This window comes from Lolium perenne, chromosome 5 (genome assembly GCF_019359855.2).
Source record: "Lolium perenne isolate Kyuss_39 chromosome 5, Kyuss_2.0, whole genome shotgun sequence".
NCBI classification, from domain to species: Eukaryota; Viridiplantae; Streptophyta; class Magnoliopsida; order Poales; family Poaceae; genus Lolium; species Lolium perenne.
Window position 1 is genome coordinate 239,951,365 of NC_067248.2, and position 22,799 is coordinate 239,974,163.

The following is a 22,799-nucleotide window of genomic DNA, read 5'->3' on the forward strand; positions in this document are numbered from 1 at the left end:
TTTTGAGAACCATAACTTTACCAATAGATCGCCGAATTTTGCAATCTACTACGTTTAAGTTCCTTATATAACAAGGATGCCATTATAATACAGGAACTTTGATCTCATCTGGTATGTGTATGAATTCTACAACGAGGTCCAAATTAATTGTACAGTTCACGTTGTCCCCTTTTTTGTTTAGATATAAGATAATATTTTAATTATCCATTAATTCATTCATTTGAATAAAATGAATGGGCAGTGCCATAAAAGAAACATTTAACATTCTTTCTTTATTTTTCCGTAAATCAATTAGGCATATTGTTTCAACAATACAAAGAAAAAATGAGTAACACTCGGGTTTCTCACGACACTCGGAAGAAAAGATCCTCGCGGATAGCTCTTGGCAAGAAATCTGACCACATTGTAGTTACTCGTGATGTTGCAATTAAAACACGTGGTCCAACATCGAGCTTAAATGGTATGACTTCTTCCGAACCAAATAAAGTTGCAGCTCCAAGCGGTAAGTTTCTTAGCACTCTTGTAACTATTGATAAATACAGCCAGTAAAATATTACGGAGCTCATGGTCAACCTTGTAAAATGGTAGGAAATTGTGCGAAAAGTGTCTTTGGGTTCTACGTGGAGTCGGACAAAGGGATTAATCTATCCGTGGACTTGGATACCACTCCACGAGAATTGGCTCAAAACTACCGTTCACTTGTTCAGATTGGCTCCGATGAAACCTGGCGTGTAGCATCCAAGGGAGAATTTAAAATTGGTGATATTCTGGAAGATGCTCAACTTAAAGCCTCAGTAAAAAGTGGATACATGAAAGAAGTGGCAATGAAAGAAGATATAGGTTCTGGTGACAAGTCACCTGTTTATGGAAGGGCTCGACTTAAAACCTCGATAAAAAATGAAAAACCGGTAGAAGTACCTATGGAAGAAGATATAGACTGTGGTGACAACTCGCCAGTTCATGGAGGGTCTCAACTTACTCGTCGAAGCGATAAACATGAGACTGAACCACCGAAAAGAGTGACAACATTTTGTAATGGTAAGCCGCCAGATTCTTGTCAAGTGTCAACGGACTACAGCCTTGCAGGGTTAAAACCATCATCTCTTGCTTCGGTAATTTCACCAAACCATTTGCACTACTACTATTATTTTGCGCTTGATTGTGCTATATCATTTTTATTGCTGTCTTATTTTTATATGTGTTTTGGAATTACTCTCAGTTTCTCTTATTTTCAGCAACTTGTAGGTCATAGAAACTGAATCATGCGTCAGTTTTCCTTCTTATTTTGTATACCCTATTTAGCCTAATTTTGTTTGAACGAGTTTGTGCGCCCAGACGCAGCTCATTTTTGGTAAAAAAAAAAAATAGGACCAACCCATTGCATATGTGGTCCCCTTGTGTAAGAGACACGAGCTGGAGAAACAGAGCAAAGCTGTCCTGTACCTCTTCAACACTTGCCCATTCCGTGGCCACGGCGATTGACGGCGGAGGTGACGAGCAACGAACGGCGGATGGATCGTCTCGCCCTTTCCACTTTCGCGTCACCGCGTTTGTTTCCATTTCTAGCTCTCTCCGGTCTCCACCCACCACTCCTCTCTCTCTACAAAAAACCCCAACCCACCGCAGAGCCGGCCACCCAGCCACGGCCGCCGCCACACAGAATCACAAACCCTAGAGATCGAGCCCCGCCTGACTCGTTTGTGCGGAAAATTGTGTCAGGGCGGCATGTCTGGCGGCGGCGGAGGAGGAAATGGGGCGGTGGTGCACATGGAGGAAGCGGTGAATCTGCTGGTGGAGCACCTGGTGCGGCCGGTGCTTCCGCGCCGCGCCGGCCAGGACGAGCGCCACATGACGCTGGAGAAGCAGCGGGCCGTCGCGCAGCAGGTGAGCACCCAACAATGCTAGCTTCTTTTCTTTCCGGATAATTAGTAATTAGGACGGGGGATTTTTGGTTGGGCTGTCTTGTCAATCTATGGTGGTAGAATTCCTCACTGTTCGTGCTGGGAGGGGAGGGATGGGGCGAAGATGCTCGTCATCTTTCTCGTACTGTACTGTGTCCTCGTTGGTGGCGGGTGTACATACCGGCCGCCCTTGCTAGATAGTAGGTTGGGTATCGCTCGCTGCGGAGTGGGGAAGTTGGGGGGTGACTTCCTTCCCGGAGACGGATAGGCACCTCGCCGGACGGCCGGAGGAGTTGCGGGGAATGGGAGGCGCCGGGCGGAGGAGCAAGAAGGCGAGGTGGTGGGCCTTAATCACGATGGTGGCGATAGATGACAGGGCTGCCTTAGTGATCCGGTAGTGGGCCTCGACGCGCACGTTTGAGGCCCAATTGGATAAGCCCAACCGAGAACCATGGTGGCCGGGCGATCAGAGCACACGCCACACCATCTGGCTCTATGGTACGAAGATGGCGGCGGCGGCGGCCATCCAGCCGGTTGCTTGGCGGCACATGCGGCGTGGTCTCGTTTACCGGTCGGCGGTGGAGAGCGGGCGTCGTGTAGGAGAGGGGTTGGTTGGAGGCGGAGCGATGGGCGGCAGCACGGGGTCATACGCCTGGGCGGCGATGGAGCGGCGCTAGGCAGCAAAGGCAAGCTGCCAGCGCCCCGTATGCAGTTCTCTTCTCACCATTGTCAGTAGAAATTTCCGGTTCTGCTTTGTTTGTTTGTTTGTTTACTTGCAAAATTGGAGGAGACAGCTCTGTCAATTTGTTGTTGACAATACGGTTGTTGGTAGTAGCCGTGCAAATAGACAGCTGAAGCAGTTGTCTATCTGTCAACAGACTGAGCATTGCAGAAAGATTTGGCTGGCATGCGTAGTTCCAAGGAAATTATTTTCCCATCTAGTGGACCTTGTGACGCCTTTCAAATTTCTCTATGAATTTGGATGTGATTGGATTGGGATTGTGTGAGATAGTTAAATATATGTTTAGTTTACCAATGTAATTACTTAGTCTGTTGGATTGCAGCACTTGCTAGGTAATGCTTACAGTTTGCCTGTCAACTGAGCATTGTAGTTGTATTACAGTACTTTATTTCCTTTGCTATCCATGACAATATCCTCAGTGTAGCCATGAAATGCTCGTCTCCTTTTGCTTGTGTGCAGTGTAATGTGTTTCTTATTCTATTGCTGCTTAAATACATTTAAGATGGTATTCCTCAGCTGCTAACTCATCACACGGCTGTGTCGTTTTGCAGGTTCACACGGCTATCATTATGTACAACTACTACCACAGGAAGGTGTCTCCGAAGCTTGCTTTTGCTGATCCCAAGCGGTTTTTTACGTGCGCTTCTCTTTCTGTTGGAGAAGATTTGTTGCCATACCTGAGCATAGCCCATGCGCGTGAGAATGATTCTGGAGATGATGCCACCTTATCTGTTACTGATAAAGGAGCAATACAAGCTTGTAAGATTGCTGCAGAACTCGATGCGACTAAAATTTATCCAGACATGGGAGTGTGGCCAATAGGCAAAGTTGCTGTGCTTCTTCTGGACCCGACAAAGAAAAAATGTTTGATTGAGTATGGTGCTGACACCAAGGGTGTCTGGTCATTCATAGAAAAGGAATATGATGCTGCATCCGGTATTTCACACAGTACCAACCAACCAGCAGGCGAGGAGTCGACAAATAAAACAACATTTGGTGCTTTGGATGGTCCATTAATTCTTCAACAACTAGCAATGTCAGAGGTGCAGCGTAGAACAGGTCAGTTTTTTTTATCACTACAGCCTTTAATTTATATATCCGTATCTGCAGTTCTCATTTTTTCGTTGGCGAGGTTTTCCTCACTTCGATCAGATTATTAGCAGTTTGCCAACAATATTTCTCATACCATCAAAGATACTTGCGAGAAACAAGAAGAATTGTATGGATCAGAGTTTCTGTTAATTTTGTAAATAGAAGTTTACTATTGTTCCGAATTGTACTAAATTTGAACTTCTAATGAACCCAAAAATGAATTTGAGGTTCACACTTTCTTTACAGAAAACAAGAACGTGCATGGTCCTAGTATGTACCCCAAAATTGTACTTCTCACTTGCTTAGTTAGTGTAAAACCATTTAGTCTCAGGCAGAACAATAACATCAGCAAATAATTTTTGTTAATTATTTGCCTTGGCACTACTCCTCTGATTTGTTTTGGTTGTCTACAAGCTACTAATAATGAAACTTGATTGGAGTTTATCAACTAGCTGATTAAATATAACTTGGGAGACTATGAAGGTTAATTCCCTTGTACATGAACTAATAGCAGCTCATTGTTTGCTAGAGATGTTGTTTATATGTTTGTATAAATATGATCGTGTAAAAGTGTGATACATGAACTTGATTTTGTTAATAATTTGTGCCTTTTCTGTTTGATCCAACCTATGCATCGTTTGCTGCTCCTTATGGTAAACTTATTGTCTTAATAGGTATGGATGGCTCAGACTTGCTTGTTCTTGACGAAGATTTGACATACTCATTGAGTAAAGGAAGGACGACTACCAAGTTGTTCATCGTGGAATATAAGAAAACAACAATGGGCAAACTTGTGGAAGTGTCTCTAGAAGACTTGATTCTCAGGTTTGCTTTTACCTACTAGATAGTTCTATGATTGTAGGTCAGATCCTTTATGATCAACCACTCCTTAGTTTATTAAATAAGACCATAGTATGGTACATCTTGATGCTACGTGAGGCCATTTAAAATGTGTGGCTTGCTTTGTGACCCATTTATTGCATATGTCGGCGCAAGTTGCTTTGCTATAGCTCTTCCCTTTTTTTCTCTGGCGGTAACGCATTCCATGTATATGTGATGTTGTTCTACTGATGCGTATTGCGTAAATCATGTTTTTTTTTTTTTGCCATTTTCCTGTAAAACGAGGATATTTTGCTCAATGTTGTATATTTTGCTATTTCTCGACAATACTGACTTTTTTCCCCCTTTTCCCTCTTCGACAGTATGAACGGTCCAGTATTTGTAAATGATCCGTTCCTGAAAACAACATCGGTAGTCGAGTACTATCACATTCTTCCATATAAGGAGATTTTACAAGGACTCCTCCACAGGTAACATTAGATTTGTTCTCAGCTATTTATGCGTGAAACTTGGACTCCTCCACAGGTAACACAATTGGTCGTAACACTTGACATGTTTCAGGAAATGGCCTGATGTCCCCAGACATAGGTTGAACTCTGGGATAGATGAAAAATTGGAAGAGCAAGGAGAGAATAGCATGTCAAAGATGAAAAAACAAACTGCAGAAGTGTCAACTCCAAAGCAAAACAAACGAGCAATAAAAGCAACTGATGCCAATAGTAAGCAGAACTCCAACATCAGCAAGAACAAGAAAAGTTTCAAAAGAAAAGCTGAAGCCTCCAGGGATACAGCAGCTGAGGGTCTAGATGGTGAGAGCCCCATAATAGAAAACAAGCACAAGAAAAGTTGCAAAGGAAAAGCTGAAGCCTCCAGGACTACAGCAGCGCAGGGTCTAGATGATGAGATCCCCGTAATAGAAAACAAGCACAATAAAAGTTGCAAAAGGAAACCTGAAGCCTCCAGAATTACAGCAACGGAGGGTCCAGATGGTGAGAGCCCCATAACAGAAAATGAATCACTTGTTGTTCCTGATGTCAAAACTTCAGGACTCCCGACTAATAAGTCAATAAATACAAAAGCAACAACAGTAGTAAGTGGAGGACCCATACTCCTACAGTCCGGTGAGTCATTCTTAACCGTATTTTGATATTACAGATATATTGTTTGTTATTAGTGTTCTGATACAATGAACTCTAGGTGGTCAAGTGGACAAGCACAAAACACAGAATGACAATATGCCCCAAGATGTCCTTCTGCCAATGGTAAGCTAAATTACAGCTTGTAAGTATTGAAAAAAAATACAATAATAGTGGCCATTACGAACAACTCTGAAATGGTTATAGAAGTAAACATTCAAATATGGTGACCTAGTAGTAAATATTAATTGTATGGTTCCGTCCTTATCTATACAATATTATTGTGATGTTTGTTGTGCTTTATTCTATTTTTTGTGTTTTCCTACACACTTTATTATATTATATAATATGGAGTTTCGGCATCTGTCATGTTGCAACGTGAATGTTTTGGAAAGTGTGATAGAACACACTTCGTTTGTTAGGGGTTAGGGTGCGGGGAGGAAGCGGACCTAATCCAATATTACCAAATATAAGGAATAATATCCCATTACTTTTTTTTTCGAGAATACACCTTGGTTAGGTGTATTGATCGTATAGAAGAGAGAGCCTAGAAGCCCATACAACACCGTAGAGCGGCTAGGAAAAGATCCATGGGTTAAGATTAATCCTACTGTTAGGGGCTAGTCATCTCAATATAAAGAAAGGAGCCACACTGTACATGTTTAATCAACCAAATAAGTATTTATCCTTTTCATAGGTCAGTTTCTGTCTCGAGCCTTGTCTGATCTACGCTATGATCTAGCGACGAAACACCTTCTGGCGACCAAATAGCCACCATAAGTTAGGCAAATCTTGGCTAACAGTTGTGTTTGATGAGTAGATGATGAGTAGGCTGAGTTTTTATTTGGTTTATTTACTCTGGTTCAACTTAAATAACTAACTGTTGTATCAGGCACCATATGTTGATAACGCAATCGAGAACTGTTCTTCGAAACACCAAAATATGGAAATGACGGGAAACTCAGGTTGCAATAAACCACCCAAGACAGCTTATTTTTCTTATTATTAGTTATTTGTCAGTTCTTAACCAACGTGCTACCAATCTCATTGTAGGCGGCATCACTGAGAACAATAATGACCAGATGTATGAGTCACTACGATCACTTCAGAAAATACGGGATGAAATTGTATGTTATATGTCTTCCCTTTTATTTCAGTCAAAATGGTGCATGTTTCCTTTAATTTTTTCTAGTTGAGAAGCTGATGTGAACTCGTGCCTTTCTCTCTTTGTTTCAGCTTCGCAAGGAATGCATACTTCAGGAACGAAGTATTCAAATTGATATGGAAATTCATACAATCTTGAATGGTAGTGTTTTTCTAGGAGCCATACATTTCCAAAAGTTCTGTACTAAGTTGTCGTGTGGCACACTTCTCATTGCGGACGAATTGTCCACCGCACTCTGTGACAAACAAATCGTCTAGCGGAAGTGGCAAGATTTGGCAAGAAGTTGTTTCTATATCAGTTCCAGTTTCTAGTACTCATCATGTTTAAACCTTATGCAGAAGGGAAGGTGACACCCAAAGCGCTGGCAATAGTGGACAGCTATAAGGGAACTTGCTCAAATATGACGGCAGTTGCCAATTCTGCTTGCTCTGGAGATGGCGGTCAAACCAGGAGCATTAAGAGGAATAAACTGAAGCAGGCATTCCTCAATAAATGCGAGGTAAGAAACCTCGAGCAGAACTGATGTATTAGAATTTTTAAATGCCACCTGTAATTTTGACACCTGTCAATGCAGGAGCTTGATGCCATCTGCAAAAAGTGTGAGTGGATGCTCCCAAGATATGCAATAGTACTTTCAGTGGCGGATGGTATGTATAAATATTTACTTTTATCTCTTTATTTTTCTGCATGGACAAGCATTTGGTCCTTGAACCATATAAGAATAAGAATTAAGAATATCGTACAAGTAGGTCTTGTTCCATGGTACTTTTTGATTACCATTATTGAGTTCAGTCCCTACAGTTGCCTGTAAGTCCTGTGCATTGAAGTGACAACATGTATAGTGTAACTTCTGTTTGATTGACTATCATCGTCTCCCTTTCAGAGCTCTCACACATTGTTTCAAACACTTCTTCACTAGTCATTATCCTATATTTTTTCAGGAATGTTCCGTGCCACTGTACACCTCGCATGCTCTGAGTTTGACATGAGCATCGTTGGTGATCCTAGTCCGACCCCACGCAAGGCGAGGTACTCTGCAGCCGCCAATATGATAGCGGAGCTTGAGAAGAACAAGGAAGAAGAAGATGAAGAAGAGCAGGATAGCTGATGCAAAAGTTGCCTAGTTAAACTCCCAATGCTGGAAGAGCAGGCGGGCTTGAACCCATTAGTCATTAAAACTTTGAACCAAACTCCGTGGGAACCTCGTCTAGCTACTTCACCTTCCAGAGGTTGAATCCTCATGTTGTTATTTGTGTGGAGTTTTCTTAAGGTCGTGATAAACCACAGAATGTTATTTTAAAATCATGTGCTGCTGCAGCCGCAAATTATCGATCTGGTTGGCCAATGTTGGCGTGATATTCAGCTGTTGCTGCCATTGAGCTAAGTTTAATATCTTATCTTTGGGTTTTTTTTTCTGTAAAGGGCCAGTAGATATTTGCCAATAGGGCAATATTGTGAACAGCCGAGGTATTTCAGGTTCATGAAGCTAGAACAGCTGGTGATCTCTTCGAGCATGGAGCCTTCATCCTTCCAGTTCCGGGTACTCGATGATGTAGTTCGAATCTGCAACAGCTCTCTACCTGTGACTGATTTCGAAGTCTTCAACCAAGGCAACGGGGAACAAGACATTGATGAATGGGTCCGTTTGAACGGGGAGCAAGACATGTGAGATAGCTGAAGAAGTTGTTGTCAGTAGAGATAGTCCAGTATCGAATGAATTTTATGTGAGTAAAGAAACCTCAACGTGGCCAATATGAAAAGTTGTCTGCTTCTCCTCAGCCTGACAAGGAAAGAATGTTTGATTGAGTACGGTGCTATTACCAAGGGTGTCTCGTCAATCATTGAGAAGGAATTTGATGCAGCAATTGGTCATTCACACAGTACCAACCAACCAGGAGGCCTGAGTCAAGGTGGAGAAACTATCTTGTCGAGGGTGTGAAGCACTATGGTGGCTACTTCATAGTTCATATGATGACTATTTCAAGTTGAAGAGGCATTGTGGTGGGCTACTTGGGTTGTTTTCTATTCAGAAGTGCACTGTTGTTGTCTAGATGCTTACCTATGGAGCTGCAGATGATCAGACTGATGAGTACATTCGCATGGGTGAGCCACATGCCTTGCTGACACGTAATGTTTTTTTTTCTTTTTTCGCTTCTGCGATGGCAATGTTTACAAAAGAATACAGGAGAGAACCAAATGCTCAAGCCTCAAGGCACAACATGATTGATGGCTAGAAGTTTCCCCGGGATGCTTGAAAGCATCGGTTGTTTGTACTTGAATGGAACAATTGTTCATATGCTTTGCAAGGGCAATATAAAGGTCATGCTGGTGAGGCAACGGGCAACACCTAGAGTCATGCCATCCTTTTTTTGGTATGGTAGGGTCCCACAGCATTAACATGCTTCAACGATCTCTGGTGTTTGCAAGGCTTGCTGAAGAAAATGCTCGGGAGTGCAACTATAAAACCAATGGTCACCACTAGGATAAGGGATACTATCTAGCTAATGGTACCATATCCTCCATGGGCTGACATTTGTGAAGATTATTTCCAACACACGAGTAACAAGAAATCTCTCTCTGCACAACAACAAGAAGGTGCGAGGAGGGATGTGGAACGGGCATTTGAAAGTAACAAGAAATCTCTCTCTGCACAACAACAAGAAGGTGCGAGGAGGGATGTGGAACGGGCATTTGAAATGCTCCAAGATTGTTGAGCAATTGTTCACCATCCGGAAGGACTTGGTCTTCGCAACTGCGGGAGGCCATGGTTGCTTGTGTCGCCATGGACATTATGATCACGGGGATGAGCATGATCTAACTCGCCAATCTTGATATTGATTTAGAATTTTTGTACAGTACATCAACAATTTCAAGACAATTTAGTTGAGCACACGTGGATACATCAAGGCAACCAATGGTGCTAGCTCTCTATTTGCGAATTTGGATCATTGAATTTAAACTACGTAATTTTACTCACCTGAATTATTGTTGATTTCATTTGCACTCTAAAATATTTATGCTTGAATTGATATTGCTGAATAAGTAGTTGTTCAAAATCGGATTGCCTCGAACATCGATTTTGGCAATTTTAGAAGTGGACAAATGGTAGACCACCCTTGGGAAAGTACGAGGCTGATGTGCTTAGACAGAAAAGTGACGGAGTAAAATTAAACTGAGATTTTTCAGCGGAGCAGAGCAGTATTGGTATTTTGACTGTTAAATTATTAAAAATTATTATTGTTGTGAGATACTACTCTCACTAGGACTGAGTCGTGTCTAGCTGGACAAGAAACAACGAACATCGAGTCGACTAGTTCCCCATTTCCCTCTGCTTGTGAGCTGTCGAGACAGGAACGGAAATCCCCATCCTGTCGTCGTCCTCCTCCCGCAGGCATCTCTTCCTCCTGCTGGCTGCTGCCCCGCGGCTCCCCACGATTCCTTCCCTTCCAGCTCGAGGCCAAGCTCTGCTCTCTCTCTCTCCTCCTTCCGATCCATTCCCCGTGTTTTCATTCCTTCCCAAGAGAAAGGGAGGCATGGAGTCCGATCCCAACAGTAATCAGGAGGAGCAGCACCGCATCTTGTTGCCTAGCGATACTGATAGTGCAACAGCAGCCGCAGCAAAGGCCGACCACGGCGAACAAGTTGCCGATCTCGATCTGGATCCCGTTGTGATTGAAGGAGAAGAGGTCAAGGTGGAGAAGAAGAGGAGTAGCCGGAAAGTACGGTTCAACGACTGCAGCCTCACCCAGGTCCTGGAGTTCCAGCCAAGGTACCCACTCACCCTCCCTCCTTTCACCCTTAATCTCATCAGCTGACTCGAGCGAGCGACTCCTCTCCTCGGTGCATGATACTACCTGCACGTCTTATTTTCACAGCACCCAGGAGGACGCCATTTCCCTGTGTGCCCAGCTTTGCACTTGGCTCTGTGGACAGAGGCCAGAAACATAGGCATGCATGCCTGCTTCAAGGAGAAGAGGTCAAGGTGGAGAAGACAAGGAGTATATGCTTGTGTTGATTCTTGGAGTTCACTGATATGGCAACAACAAGAAGCCGGAATTTAGCTGAATGAGGGATGGAGGGATGGTCAGAGATACAAGGAAACATGCATGGATGTGTATATGTATGGTCGCTCCATTTCCTCGCAGGCATCCAGCTAATGTCCTCGCCTCAGTTTTGGTGGTTCCATCTTGTGAGTGTAATCAATCAATTCGTTGCATCAGTACCTTGTAGTTCTTGCTAGTTTGCTTCAGCTGTATTAGGTCCTTTTAGATATATCTGTATAAAGAAAGGAGCCACACCCTCCATGGCCAGTCATCAATCGCTAAATATTTATTCTTTTCATAGCTCAGTTTCTGTCTCCAGCCTACCCTACGATCTACTAGCAATTATAACATCTTTTGGTGACCAAATTAGCTGCCATAAGTTCTTGGCTGACACTTGTGTATGATCTGTAGGGCAAGTTTTTGTGTGATTCATTTACCCTGCTTCAACTTGAATAACTAATCCTTGCATCAGGCGCCTTGTCTTGGATCCTGTAATGAAGAACGGTGCTTTCGAACGCCAAAATGGCATCTTGTCTTTCCTATTATTGGTTATTGCTCATCCATGTTCATAAACTACGTGTTCCAAGTTTCGTTACCCCTCTTCACATCTGAACATGGAATTGACAATCACGCTGTAGAACTACTACAGTTTTTTGGCAAACATTTGTGGGTATGTTCTGCTGGGAGCCATAAATTTTCAAAATTTCTGCGCTAATTGTGGTGTGCCACACTTTTCACCGTGGACAAATCCTTCTCCGCACTTTGTGACGAACAAATCGTCCAGCGGAAGTGTGGCAAGAATAATTTTATACATAATTTCCACATTTCTAGTTACTCACCATGTCTAAAACTTATGCAGAAGGGAAGAGACACCAAAAGCGCTCTCAGTAATAGACAAATATAAGTAAACTTCCTCAAATTTGATGAAGTGGCCAAAGGAGATGGTGGTCAAACCATGAGCACAAAGAGGAAGTGAATGAGGGGGGCACTCCTCGTACAAGAGATGCCAGGTACGGAACCTCAAGCTTGAATGGACCATATAAGCATAAGAATTAAGAATGGCATATGGAGGGGGTTTTCTGCCACCTACTTCCTGATAATCATATATTGAATTCAATCCCTACAGATACAGGTTAGTTTCGTGCATTGAGATGATAACATACACAGTGTGCTGCCATAACCATGCTTAGGCCAAAAGAGTTCTCAAGGTTTCAGATCAATAGACTGCTTGTTTGTTTACCAATTGGTGTGGTTCATTGAAGTGTTAGGCCTATTTAATGTCAGGGTTCAGTTCATTGTTACTGAATATGTGTACACCTTTGTAGGCTTTATTAGCCATACTGCCATAGCATTGCAATCACTTGTAAATAACTGACTACTTGATTAGGTTCCTAGCTAGCAATAACCAGTAACTGCTGTTTGATTGACAATCATTGTCTCTCTTTTAGAACTCACACATTGTTCTGAGCACTTCTTCACTAGTCACTTTCCTATGTTTTCAAGAATGTTTCATGCCAGTGTACATCTTACAAGCCCCCCATGCGAGGTCAGGTGATCTGCAGCTACCAATATGATAGTGGAGCTTCACAGAAAGGCAGAGGATAAGAACAGCAGGATACCTGATGCAAATATGCCTGGTTAAACTCCCAAAGTTGGGAACTTGCGGCCACTGAAACCAGTAGTAGTCACCGACCTCTGTTAAAAACATAATCGTCTTGGTGCCTTGTCTAGCTATTTTACCTTCTGAGAGTTTGCCTGCTCGTGTTGTTGTTCTTATTGTGGCTGTTTTAAGGTCGTTGTAAACTCCAGACTTTTATTTCATAATCTTCTGATCTTGAAAATTCTGGGACGCTGCAGCTGCACTATTAATTTTGTGATGTGAGTGAACACAAGCTGTTTCTGGAATTCTGGTTGGTTGATAATGTTTGCTGTGTATTCCGAATATTTTTTGCGAAGTTCTTAGCTGTTGCTATCTTTGTTCGACAAATTGTTTGGTGGCGTAGCAAGTGAACAGCCTATGTGTTTTTGTATTGAATGGGCATATGTGAGTAGATAATAGTGTGAATTAAGGTAGGTTCATGTAACTGGAATAGCTGGTGCGCTCTTAGAATAATCAAAAGCCAAAGGCTTTCATTTCATCAGGTTTCTTCCTTTCAGGTACTAAAAAACTAACCCTGGCATCCTTTTTTGGGACGGAGCGAGTAGTTCCAATCTGCAACATCTGTCATTCTCAGGTTTAAAGTTTTTCAACCAAAGAAACGCATGGTGTGCACCAACTCTCAACCAATTGTTGTTCTGATCTGTGAACAATCAGACAGAGATAACAATGTGCATGTGAAATACTCTAGACCGTAACCATTTTTGGACAGAGAGAGTAGAATGGATGATAAACACCAACTCTTTCCATTTGGAGATCTGTGGTGTGAGCAATATCAGGCAAGGACAATAACATCCATGTGAAATTCTGAAGTGTAACCAGAATGCGGGGTTGCATTAACGAACTGGTTATGCTCACATTGAACAGGTAAACGACCAGATCAAGCTAGGTGTGCGAATAGTCAGTGCAAAGATTAATAGTGCATTGGGATTAAAACCCCTGGTACATTGGACAACATATAAATGGGGCCAAAGCGCAATCCTGAGAAATACTGTACACTGTTGTCAATGGCAAAGAACCTGTCTTGAACATCTTTGATTTTGTACACTGTTTCTAGAGTTCTGGTTATTAGGGAGAATGACTTTTTCAGATGCCTATATCTGGACAAGAGTGCAGCTAACATGGAGAAGTACAAGGTGGCGAGAAGGCTGCAAGGCGGGCGGTGAGTGAAGCAAGGGATCGGGCGTATGAGGACCTCTACCAACGTTTAAACACGAAGGAAGGCGAAAGGGACATCTATAAGATGGCCAAGTTTAGGGAGAGGAAGACGAGGGATGTCAACGAAGTCAAATGCATCAAGGACGGAGAGGATCAGCTTCTTGTGAAGGATGAGGCGATCAAGCATAGATGACGGGAGTACTTTGACAACCTTTACAATGGAGAGGTTGAGAGCTCTACCATTGAGCTAGACGACTCATTTTGATGATACCAGCATGTGCTTTGTGCGACGTATCCAGGTCTGAGGTTAAGGAGGCGCTAAGGAGGATGAAAGGAGGCAATGCGATGGGTCCTGATGGTATCCCCATCGAGGCGTGGAGAGGCCTTGGAGACGTAGCGATAGTATGGCTAACTAAGTTTTTCAACCTCATTTTTCGGTTAAACAAGATGCCCGAAGAATGGAGGCGGAGTATTTTAGTACCAATCTTCAAGAACAAGGGGGATGTTCAAAGTTATACTAATTACCGTGGAATAAAGCTGATGAGCCATACTATGAAGCTATGGGAGAGAGTCATTGAGCACCGCTTAAGAAGGTTGACAAGCGTGACCAAAAACCAATTTGGTTTCATGCCTGGGAGGTCTACCATGAAAGCCATCTTCTTGGTACGACAGCTGATGGAGAGATACAGGGAGCAAAAGAAGGACCTTCATATGGTGTTCATTGATTTGGAGAAGGCCTATGATAAGATACCTCGGAATGGCATGTGGTGAGCCTTGGAGAAACACAAAGTCCCAATAAAGTACATTAACCTCATCAAGGATATGTATGATAATGTTGTAACAAGTGTTCGAACAAGTGATGGCGACACTGATGACTTTCTAATTAGAATAGGGCTACACCAAGGGTCAGCTTTGAGCCCTTATCTTTTTGATTTGGTGATGGATGAGGTCACAAGGGATATACAAGGAGATATCCCATGGTGTATGCTCTTTGCGGATGATGTGGTGCTAGTCGATGATAGCCGAAAGGGGGTTAATAGAAAGTTAGAGTTGTGGAGGCGAACTCTAGAATCGAAAGGTTTTAGGCTTAGTAGAACTAAAACTGAATACATGAGGTGCAGTTTCAGTTCTACTAGGCACGAGGAGGTGGTACCGGAGCGAGACACTTTTCGATATTTGGGGTCCATGTTGCAGAAGGATGGCGATATCGATGAAGATGTGGGCCACCGAATCAAGGCTGGTTGGATGAAGTGGCGACAAGCTTCTGGCGTACTCTGTGACAAGAGAGTGCCACAAAAGCTAAAAGGCAGATTTTATAGGACAGCTACCCGACCTGGGATGTTGTATGGCGCGGACTGTTGGCCAACGAAGAGACGACATATCCAACAGTTAAGGGTAGCAGAGATGCGCATGTTGCGATGTATATGTGGCCACACAAGAAATGATCGGGTACGGAATGACGATATACGAGAGAGAGTTGGGGTAGCACCGATTGAAGAGAAGCTGGTCCAACATCGTCTCAGATGGTTTGGACATATCCAACGGAGGCCTCCGGAAGCGCCAGTGCATAGCGGACGGATAAAACGTGCTGAGAATGTTAAGAGAGGTCGTGGTAGACCTAACTTGACATGGGAGGAGTCTGTTAAGAGAGACCTGAAGGTTTGGAATATCGATAAAGATTTAGCCATGGATAGGGGTACGTGGAAGTTAGCTATCCACGTTCTGAAACCATGATTTGGCTTCGAGATCTTATGGGTTTCAACTCTAGCATATCCCAACTTGTTTGGGACTGAAAGGCTTGGTTGTTGTTGTTGTTGTTGTTTCTAGAGTTCTGATTGGTCAATAATGTCCACATAGTATTTAGCTCTTTTGTATTTTTTGCAAAGTATTTAGCTGTTGCTGCATTTGTCATACCAAGTGAACAGCCTAGGTGTTGTTTTTGTTTGAAATGGAGATGTGCGAGTAGATAACAGTGTGAATTAAGTTAGGTTCATGAAGCAAGAATAGCTGGTGCTACCTTCTTCAAATACTTAAAAGTTAAAGCCTGTTATTTCATATGTCTTCTTCCAGCAAGTTTCTCTAGAGACCTTGGGAAAGATCAATGACGAGCTCAATTTCAAGTATAGCTGCAATCTGCAACATCAGGTAACATTGGTACATGTGACAGATTTCAAGTTTTCAACCAAAGCAACGAATGATGTAGAACAACTAGTCATTTACAGCCAGGGACAACTACGTCCATGTTAAAAAAGCAATGGACAAAATGCACCAACTCTAACATCCAGCGTTCTGATGCCGGAACAATAATATCAGGCAGGGATTACTATCCTTATGAAATTCTGAAGTATAAACAATACTGTGCAGTACCAGTTCTCGGACATTCATGAACAGATTGGTAATGTTAAGGTAGTATCCAGCAGGCAACGACCAGACCAAGCTATTGCTTTGGATAGCTACTCATAGGTAGGCAGTGCAAAGATTATCAAGCAAACTACTTGTTGGGAATAACATCCTGACTTTCTTCGGTGAAAGCACAACCCTCTGGGATCCTGTCAATGTCAAATACCTTGCCTCGAACATATGGAAGATGAGAATCAAGTGTCATGGGGTACTTCTTGTATCAACAATGTTTCCTGTCAAATTAAGATGTGAATGATGCAATCTTTGCTTATTTATATGCTTCTCAAAGCAGTACAGTCTTACAGAGATATGCACACACACACAAAATGTTAGCATTCAGCATTTGTGGATGTCACCTAGCATTTTGCTATTGTAGACGCCATCTCCAAACCTAATTTACTCATGTGAAGCTTATCACTCTTGAATTGGTTCCTGAATTGCTTCCAAAGCATTTTGGTTAACTAAGTAATGGCATTATGATAACAAATGCAACAGGACTAGCAACTTTTGGTCTTCTAAGGCTATCATTATTCTAGTGCCAATGTTTGTAGATATGGAAATGGAACTCCGAAAGACAAATAGATGAAAAGGAGGAACAGGTCAACAGTGGACAAATTCACTCGAATGTTACTCCAACACCAATACACTACTCTTACATGCTTCATCTTTCCTCCTACTATTCAACATTTCATTTTTGAAGACTACCAGCACCCTTGCCTTAAATCTTCCATTCCCGCAAATCCAAGATCATGACCAAATACCTATAGAAGTCTGGTCACACTGCTTCCAAGTTATAGCAGCATTTGCAATGGTGGAGAACCAAGCACTGGGTTGATGGCTTGAGCTCACAATGGTTAGCTCGCCCATGAATTAAACGGGGTACTATCCAGCGCGCATAAATCCACCGCTGGAGAGGTCTCATCTTCTACCTAACAACGGACAGCCAAGGGAGGGATTCATCCCCCTTTGGTCAATGTAGCATTTGCAATGGTAGCAGCTAAAAATATACTTCAGGAAACGTGTACATGGAATTGATAACATCTTTTACCCAGCAGTTTCTAGGATGTCGATTATCATTTCTAACAAATTCAGAATGGAGACCAGTTTAAAGCAACACCAAGGAGCTAAGCAAGCATTCAAATCAAGTATGAGAAAGAAATAGAAATGCAGAAAGTATATGCCGAGCTGCAAGCCTGCAACCAAGAATACATCAAATGTACAGACCAAAACAAACAAAGAAAAACAGGGGTAAATGGCAAAGGGGTTCCATATTACATCATCCACACGCTCCACATCCAAAGGAGACAAAGAGTTTGAGAAGCAGCTCTAAGTTTTGCCGATCGAATTCATTATTCTTTCATCAAATCCGTACCATGAAACGGAAGGTTTGCGGCGTGGTGGAAGGCCGCTCGCGGAGGGCGGCTTACGGGATGTCCCATGGCTTGGGCTCGGGGAGGGCGACGACCATCCCCTGGTGCTCCTTGCCGAGCACGACCTGGCAGCCGAGGCGGGCGTGCTTGTTGAGCTCCCGGTTCCGGGAGGCGCGGGTGAGGACGTAGCGCTCCTCGTAGGAGGGCGGGGGCAGCTTCTCGAGCCACTCCTGCGCGATGTGGACCTCGCACTCGGCGGAGCAGGCGTCGATGTCGTCGAGGCGGTGGGAGGCCGGCTCGATGAGCTCCGCGTTGGCGAGCGCGCGGAGGAGGGTCTGCCCGGCCAGGCCGACCACCTCGCGGCGCGCGCCGTCCAGGTCGATGGCGAGGACGCGCACGATGCGGTCCGAGACCTTGGCGGAGGAGGGGGCGGGGGCGGCTGCGGCGGCGGCCGGTGAGACGGCGCAGAAGGGGCGGGCGAGAGCGGGGGCGAGGTGGAGCTGGAGGCGGCGCAGGGCGCGCGCCGCGATCGCCATGGTTAGGGTTCGTGTGGGGGAGAGATCTGAGCTGACGATGGGGAATGGAGAGGGTGGAGGTGGACGTTGGGGACAGAGTGAGGAGGCCTGCCACTGAAGGGTGGGCCTGCTGTTGGAACTTTCTGGGGCCACCTGTCTGTGTCTGTTCGATGTTTAAGATTACTAAAACAGTACTTTATTATAGTATAACGGAAATTCAATTCAGCTCTTGGATGTATATGCAACCGAATTACTTTATCGTACTTTAGTCTCATGTTCACATACATCTGCAAAATGTCTAAGAAACCAACTGAATTCATACTCACATCATAGATTTTATGCACCTTCACAACTCTCCATTTTCCGAGATATATCTTGTTGCAGCTTCTGTTGATCAACACAATCTGCATAATTGAATATAAAATGGTAATACCGTAATTTTCATGCTTCACATAAACTTATCCAACGGTCTGATTGGTATAGGTACATGTAATTCGATTGTGTCTCGAAAGTGCGGCATAAAACGTGCGGGAAAAATGGCATGGTACTACATAGAAAGATATAAACAATTAGTGGTTATACTAAGTACGAACAATAACATTGTGAATGCAGCAACATGGTTAGAATTCAAAGGAACTAAAGCCACCCTCTTTCTTTGACCGATTGTGGTCTTGCTCGTAGTGTAGACGTAGTAAGTGATCTAGGGATTGAATCTTCTAGTTATCCACCTCAAATTTCTCATTCTTCATCTAATCATGTCAACACCATTTCCAAATCACACTAGTTACATTATTTGATATACATACATGTACATGTTACCATAGTATACAAGTTTCACTAGTTTACATCACATGGTGGATAGCTCATGTCACTACTAGGAAAAGCACTAATGTCGGCACACCTATTTCATCTATTGTCGGCTCATATGACACTGTAAAGAATCAGAAGTTGGCATTGTCATTAGCCAACCAAACTAACATAGATAAATCTTTCATAGTAGAAATTCCTAACATACATAGTCAAAGGACGAGATGTCGCCTAGAGGGAGGGTGAATAGGCGTTTAAAAACTCTTACGGATTTGGCTTGTAAGAATGCAGAATTAAACTAACGTTTAGTTTACAAGCACAACCCCTAAATATGCTAGGCTCAACTAAGTGCAACAACAACAACTAGAGTTGAGCAAGATAGGCACAAGATATATGTAACACAAGTGATAGCAAGATATATGTACTTCAAACACAATGGCTATCACAAGAAAAGAAAGCTCGGGTATAGAAATAACCAAGGCACGCGGAGACGAGGATGTATTCTCGTGTTCCCTTCCTTTTCAAGATGGTACGTCACGTTTGGAGGAGTGGAGGTCCCACGAAGGATTCCCCAACGCCACGAAGGCTCACCCTATTCTCCGAGCAAAACCCACGAAGGATAATGGCCCTTTCCTTATGGTTAGCTTTTCCTGCACTCCGGAGATGGCAAGCTCCACAACCACTTCACAAGCTCCACGAAGGAGAAGCCCGGGCCTCTTCACAATCTTCCTTGAAGAGATCACCGGAGCACCAACCACCAAGCCAACTAGGAGGTCTCCCTCCAAGAGTAACAAGTTCACGGTCTCTCACTCGAACTAATCGTGGTGGAGAGCTCAACAATATGCAATGATGCAAAGCAAGAACACTAGAGGTGTTCAAATCCTTCACACTCAAATCCCACAAAAGCAAAAAAATGCTAGGATGAGATTAGAGAGGAAGAACAAAGAGGAAATCAACAAATGACTCCAATATCTAGATCCAAAGGGTTTCCCTCACTTAGAGGAGAGATGGATTGGTGTGGATTGTAGATCTAGATCTCCTCTCTTAGATCTCTCAAGAATGAGCAAGAATCATGGGGGGGAATCAAGAGAGAGGGCAAGTTCTTCAAAGTCAACGATGGAGGAGAGAGAGTGGAAGAACTTATACAGCCCAAGGTGGAAGAAGGGCTATTTATAGCCCAAGAGCAAATATAACCGTTGGGGAAAAATTGGGCTGAGTCAACCGTCGAGGAGGCCAGTCAACCGGGCCTAGGACCGGGTCGTCCGGCCTAGGGGCCAGTCAGACCGGGCCACCGGCCGGACCCGTCCTGACCAACACCAGGAGAAGCTGGAAGACTTACTGGATAGTGCCCGGTTGGCACCTGTCCAGGGGTCGGTTTGAACCGGGCCATCCGGTGGGACGGACGGTCACGCCGGACGAGAAACCGGGCCAGCAGGAAAACATGCTATACAAAAAACTGTGATAACTTTTGTGTCCGGGCCCCGATTGACATGAAACCAATTTTGTTGGAAAGATACCGATGAATAGAATCCCAACAAATATGGAGACTCCTCACAGGATATTTTTAGATGTTTTTAGAGAGGGAGTCTCCCGCCGTCAAGAAACGGTGAAGACGTCCAAACTCGAAAACGCATTAGAAGATGCATGCGGATTCCGTTTTCGATGAACTTGGGCTTGATGTAAAGCTAGCAACAAGCTCAAGAACCTCTCACATAGAAACACTAAGAAGCAATAGGGATATGCAAAGTATGCAAAGTATTGAGCTCCCTAAGACGATGTGATCAAGTTACCCAACCGAAAGCCCCTCTTGATAGTGTGGCTATCTATCCTATAATCCGGTCTCCCAACAACCACCTTGAGACAGGTAAAAGGAAAACCTAGCAAGGCCATACCTTTGTCTTGCGCATCCCGCTTGATCTTGATGATAACTCTTCAAGCTCCACTCAAGCCGGAATGCCTTACTTGATCATTGTTGCTTCGTGAGGACTCACAAATGCTCCCCCATACACCATGATGGGTGATGACCCACAAGTATAGGGGGTGTATCGTAGTATTTTCGATAAGTAAGAGTGTCGAACCCAACGAGGAGCAGAAGGTGTTGACAAGCAGTTTCGATGAAGGATTCACTGTAAATGCTCACAGACAAGTATTCAGGGGGTTTGTTTTGATATAGCAGATGAATAAAGTACGAGTAAGTGAAATGCGAGAGAAATAATTGCAGCGATTGGCCCAATCCTTTTTAGCACAAAGGACAAGCCGGTTTGTTTACTTATAATGACCAAACGTTCTTGAGGACACACGGGAATTTAGTCTAGTGCTTTCGCTTCATATAGCTGATTAATCTTCATTGTTTTGATAAGTGTTGTGTGGGTGAACCTATGCTAATGCACCGCCCTTCCTAGGACTAATACATACTTGTGATTATACCCCTTGCAAGCATCCGCAACTACAAGAAAGTAATTAAGATAAATCTAACCACAGCCTTAAACTCTGAGATCCTGCTATCCCTCCTGTATCGATATACCAACGGGGGTTTAGGTTTCTGTCACTCCGGCAACCCCGCAATTAGCAAACGAGTACAAGATGTATTCCCCTAGGCCCATAAAGGTGAAGTATCATGTAGTCGACGTTCACATGACACCACTAGAAGAATAACACCACAACTTTAATATCATAGCATTGAATATTACCCAACCATAATTCACTACTAACATTTAGACTTCACCCATGTCCTCAAGAACTAAACGAACTACTCACGAGACATCATATGGAACATGATCAGAGGTGATATGATGATGAATAACAATCTGAACATAAACCTTGGTTCAATGGTTTCACTCAATAGCATCAATAACAAGTAGAAATCAATACCGGGAGAGTTTCCCCTATCAAACAATCAAGATCCAACCCTAATTGTTACAGCGGTGACGAGGTGCAGCGGTGGAGACGGCGGTGATGATGATGGAGATGATGGTGATGATGATGGAGATGATGTCCAGCTCGATGACGGTGACGATGGCGTCGATTTCCCCCTCCGGGAGGGAATTTCCCCGGCATATTTCAGCCTGCCGGAGAGCTCTTTTCTCTCTGGTGTTTTCCACCCCGCAGAGGCGGCTGTGACTCTTCGCGACTATCCTCTGGAGCTTAGGTTTTCGGTACGAAGAAGTATGCGAAGGAGAGGAGGCCAGAGGGGGTTGTGGGCCCCCTCCCCACAAGGCGGCGCGGCCAGGCCAGGGCCCGCGCCGGCCTATGGGGGGCCATGGTGGCCCTCCTCGGCTCCTCCTTTTGGCTATCTTCATCTTCTAGAAAAATAGGATTTTCAGTATAATTTCCGTCAATTGTTGATCTTCCGAAATATTGCATTCTGACGGCGCTTTTTCCAGCAGAATCCTGACTCCGGTGCGCGATTCTCCAACAATCATGAAACATGCAAAATAGACGAAATAACATAAGTATCATCTCCAAATATGAAATATATCAATGAATAACAGTAAGTTATGATATAAAATAGTGATGCAAAATGGACGTATCAACTCCCCCCAAGCTTAGACTTCGCTTGTCCCCAAGCGAAACTGAACTCGATAAATAGGACCACATGTTTATGGAGTGAAGAGTCGATAAACAAAATACGGACAAGAAGCATCATATTAATTCACACAAGACATTCTAGTGAACAACTTCCTCATATAATTTAACTTGAAACAAGTAGAAGGTAATCACAAATAAAGGTGCGTAAGAAATCATAGTTGGTGATGGCAAACTTCGTTCTTGGTCAGTGAACAATTAACAGATTATGTTAAAGTTTATATGGCATAACTTGCATACTCAATCATAATGATCTCATCATAATCATTGATAACTTCCAAAGCTATATTCTTTCAGATAAAACTTGTACTAAACAAGGAAGAGTAGAAGGCATGATGAAGTAGATCACAATATAAATGGTTTGATCACAACAACTCAATTGCTTGCT

The 22,799-nt window shown here is 43.6% G+C and overlaps 3 protein-coding genes across 7 annotated transcripts; 2 read left to right on the top strand and 1 right to left on the bottom strand.

Moving 5' to 3' along the window:
- Positions 1-1,552: 1,552 nt before the first annotated feature.
- Positions 1,553-8,234, top strand: LOC127302413 (uncharacterized). Of its 3 annotated transcripts, none has more exons than XM_051332866.2 (12): positions 1,553-1,884; positions 3,195-3,702; positions 4,410-4,560; positions 4,938-5,045; positions 5,137-5,696; positions 5,773-5,837; positions 6,604-6,676; positions 6,765-6,838; positions 6,948-7,017; positions 7,215-7,375; positions 7,451-7,523; positions 7,818-8,234. In XM_051332866.2, exons 1-12 carry the CDS (start codon positions 1,726-1,728, stop codon positions 7,982-7,984), a joined length of 2,169 nt encoding a protein of 722 aa, XP_051188826.1. In that variant the 5' UTR covers positions 1,553-1,725; the 3' UTR covers positions 7,985-8,234. The 3 variants fall into 3 exon arrangements, with proteins under 3 accessions (XP_051188826.1, XP_051188827.1, XP_051188828.1); XM_051332867.1 differs by lacking the exon at positions 1,553-1,884 and adding an exon at positions 2,371-2,629; XM_051332868.1 differs by lacking the exon at positions 1,553-1,884 and adding an exon at positions 2,371-2,587.
- Positions 8,235-10,167: 1,933 nt separating this feature from the next.
- Positions 10,168-15,578, top strand: LOC127302414 (uncharacterized). Of its 3 annotated transcripts, XM_051332870.2 has the most exons (5): positions 10,168-10,645; positions 10,752-11,065; positions 11,392-11,589; positions 11,779-11,929; positions 13,077-15,578. In XM_051332870.2, the coding sequence occupies exon 5, from the start codon at positions 14,557-14,559 to the stop codon at positions 15,466-15,468; it is 912 nt and encodes a 303-aa protein (XP_051188830.1). In that variant the 5' UTR covers positions 10,168-10,645; positions 10,752-11,065; positions 11,392-11,589; positions 11,779-11,929; positions 13,077-14,556; the 3' UTR covers positions 15,469-15,578. The 3 variants fall into 3 exon arrangements, 2 of the variants coding, with proteins under 2 accessions (XP_051188830.1, XP_051188829.1); XM_051332869.2 differs by lacking the exon at positions 11,392-11,589; XR_007852890.2 differs by lacking the exons at positions 11,392-11,589; positions 13,077-15,578 and adding an exon at positions 12,423-12,763 and having other exon boundaries at positions 10,177-10,645.
- A 1,681-nt stretch (positions 15,579-17,259) lies between these two features.
- LOC127302416 (uncharacterized) lies at positions 17,260-18,110 on the bottom strand. The gene has a single exon (XM_051332872.2). The coding sequence runs from the start codon at positions 18,038-18,040 to the stop codon at positions 17,558-17,560; it is 483 nt and encodes a 160-aa protein (XP_051188832.1). The 5' UTR covers positions 18,041-18,110; the 3' UTR covers positions 17,260-17,557.
- Positions 18,111-22,799: the final 4,689 nt, after the last annotated feature.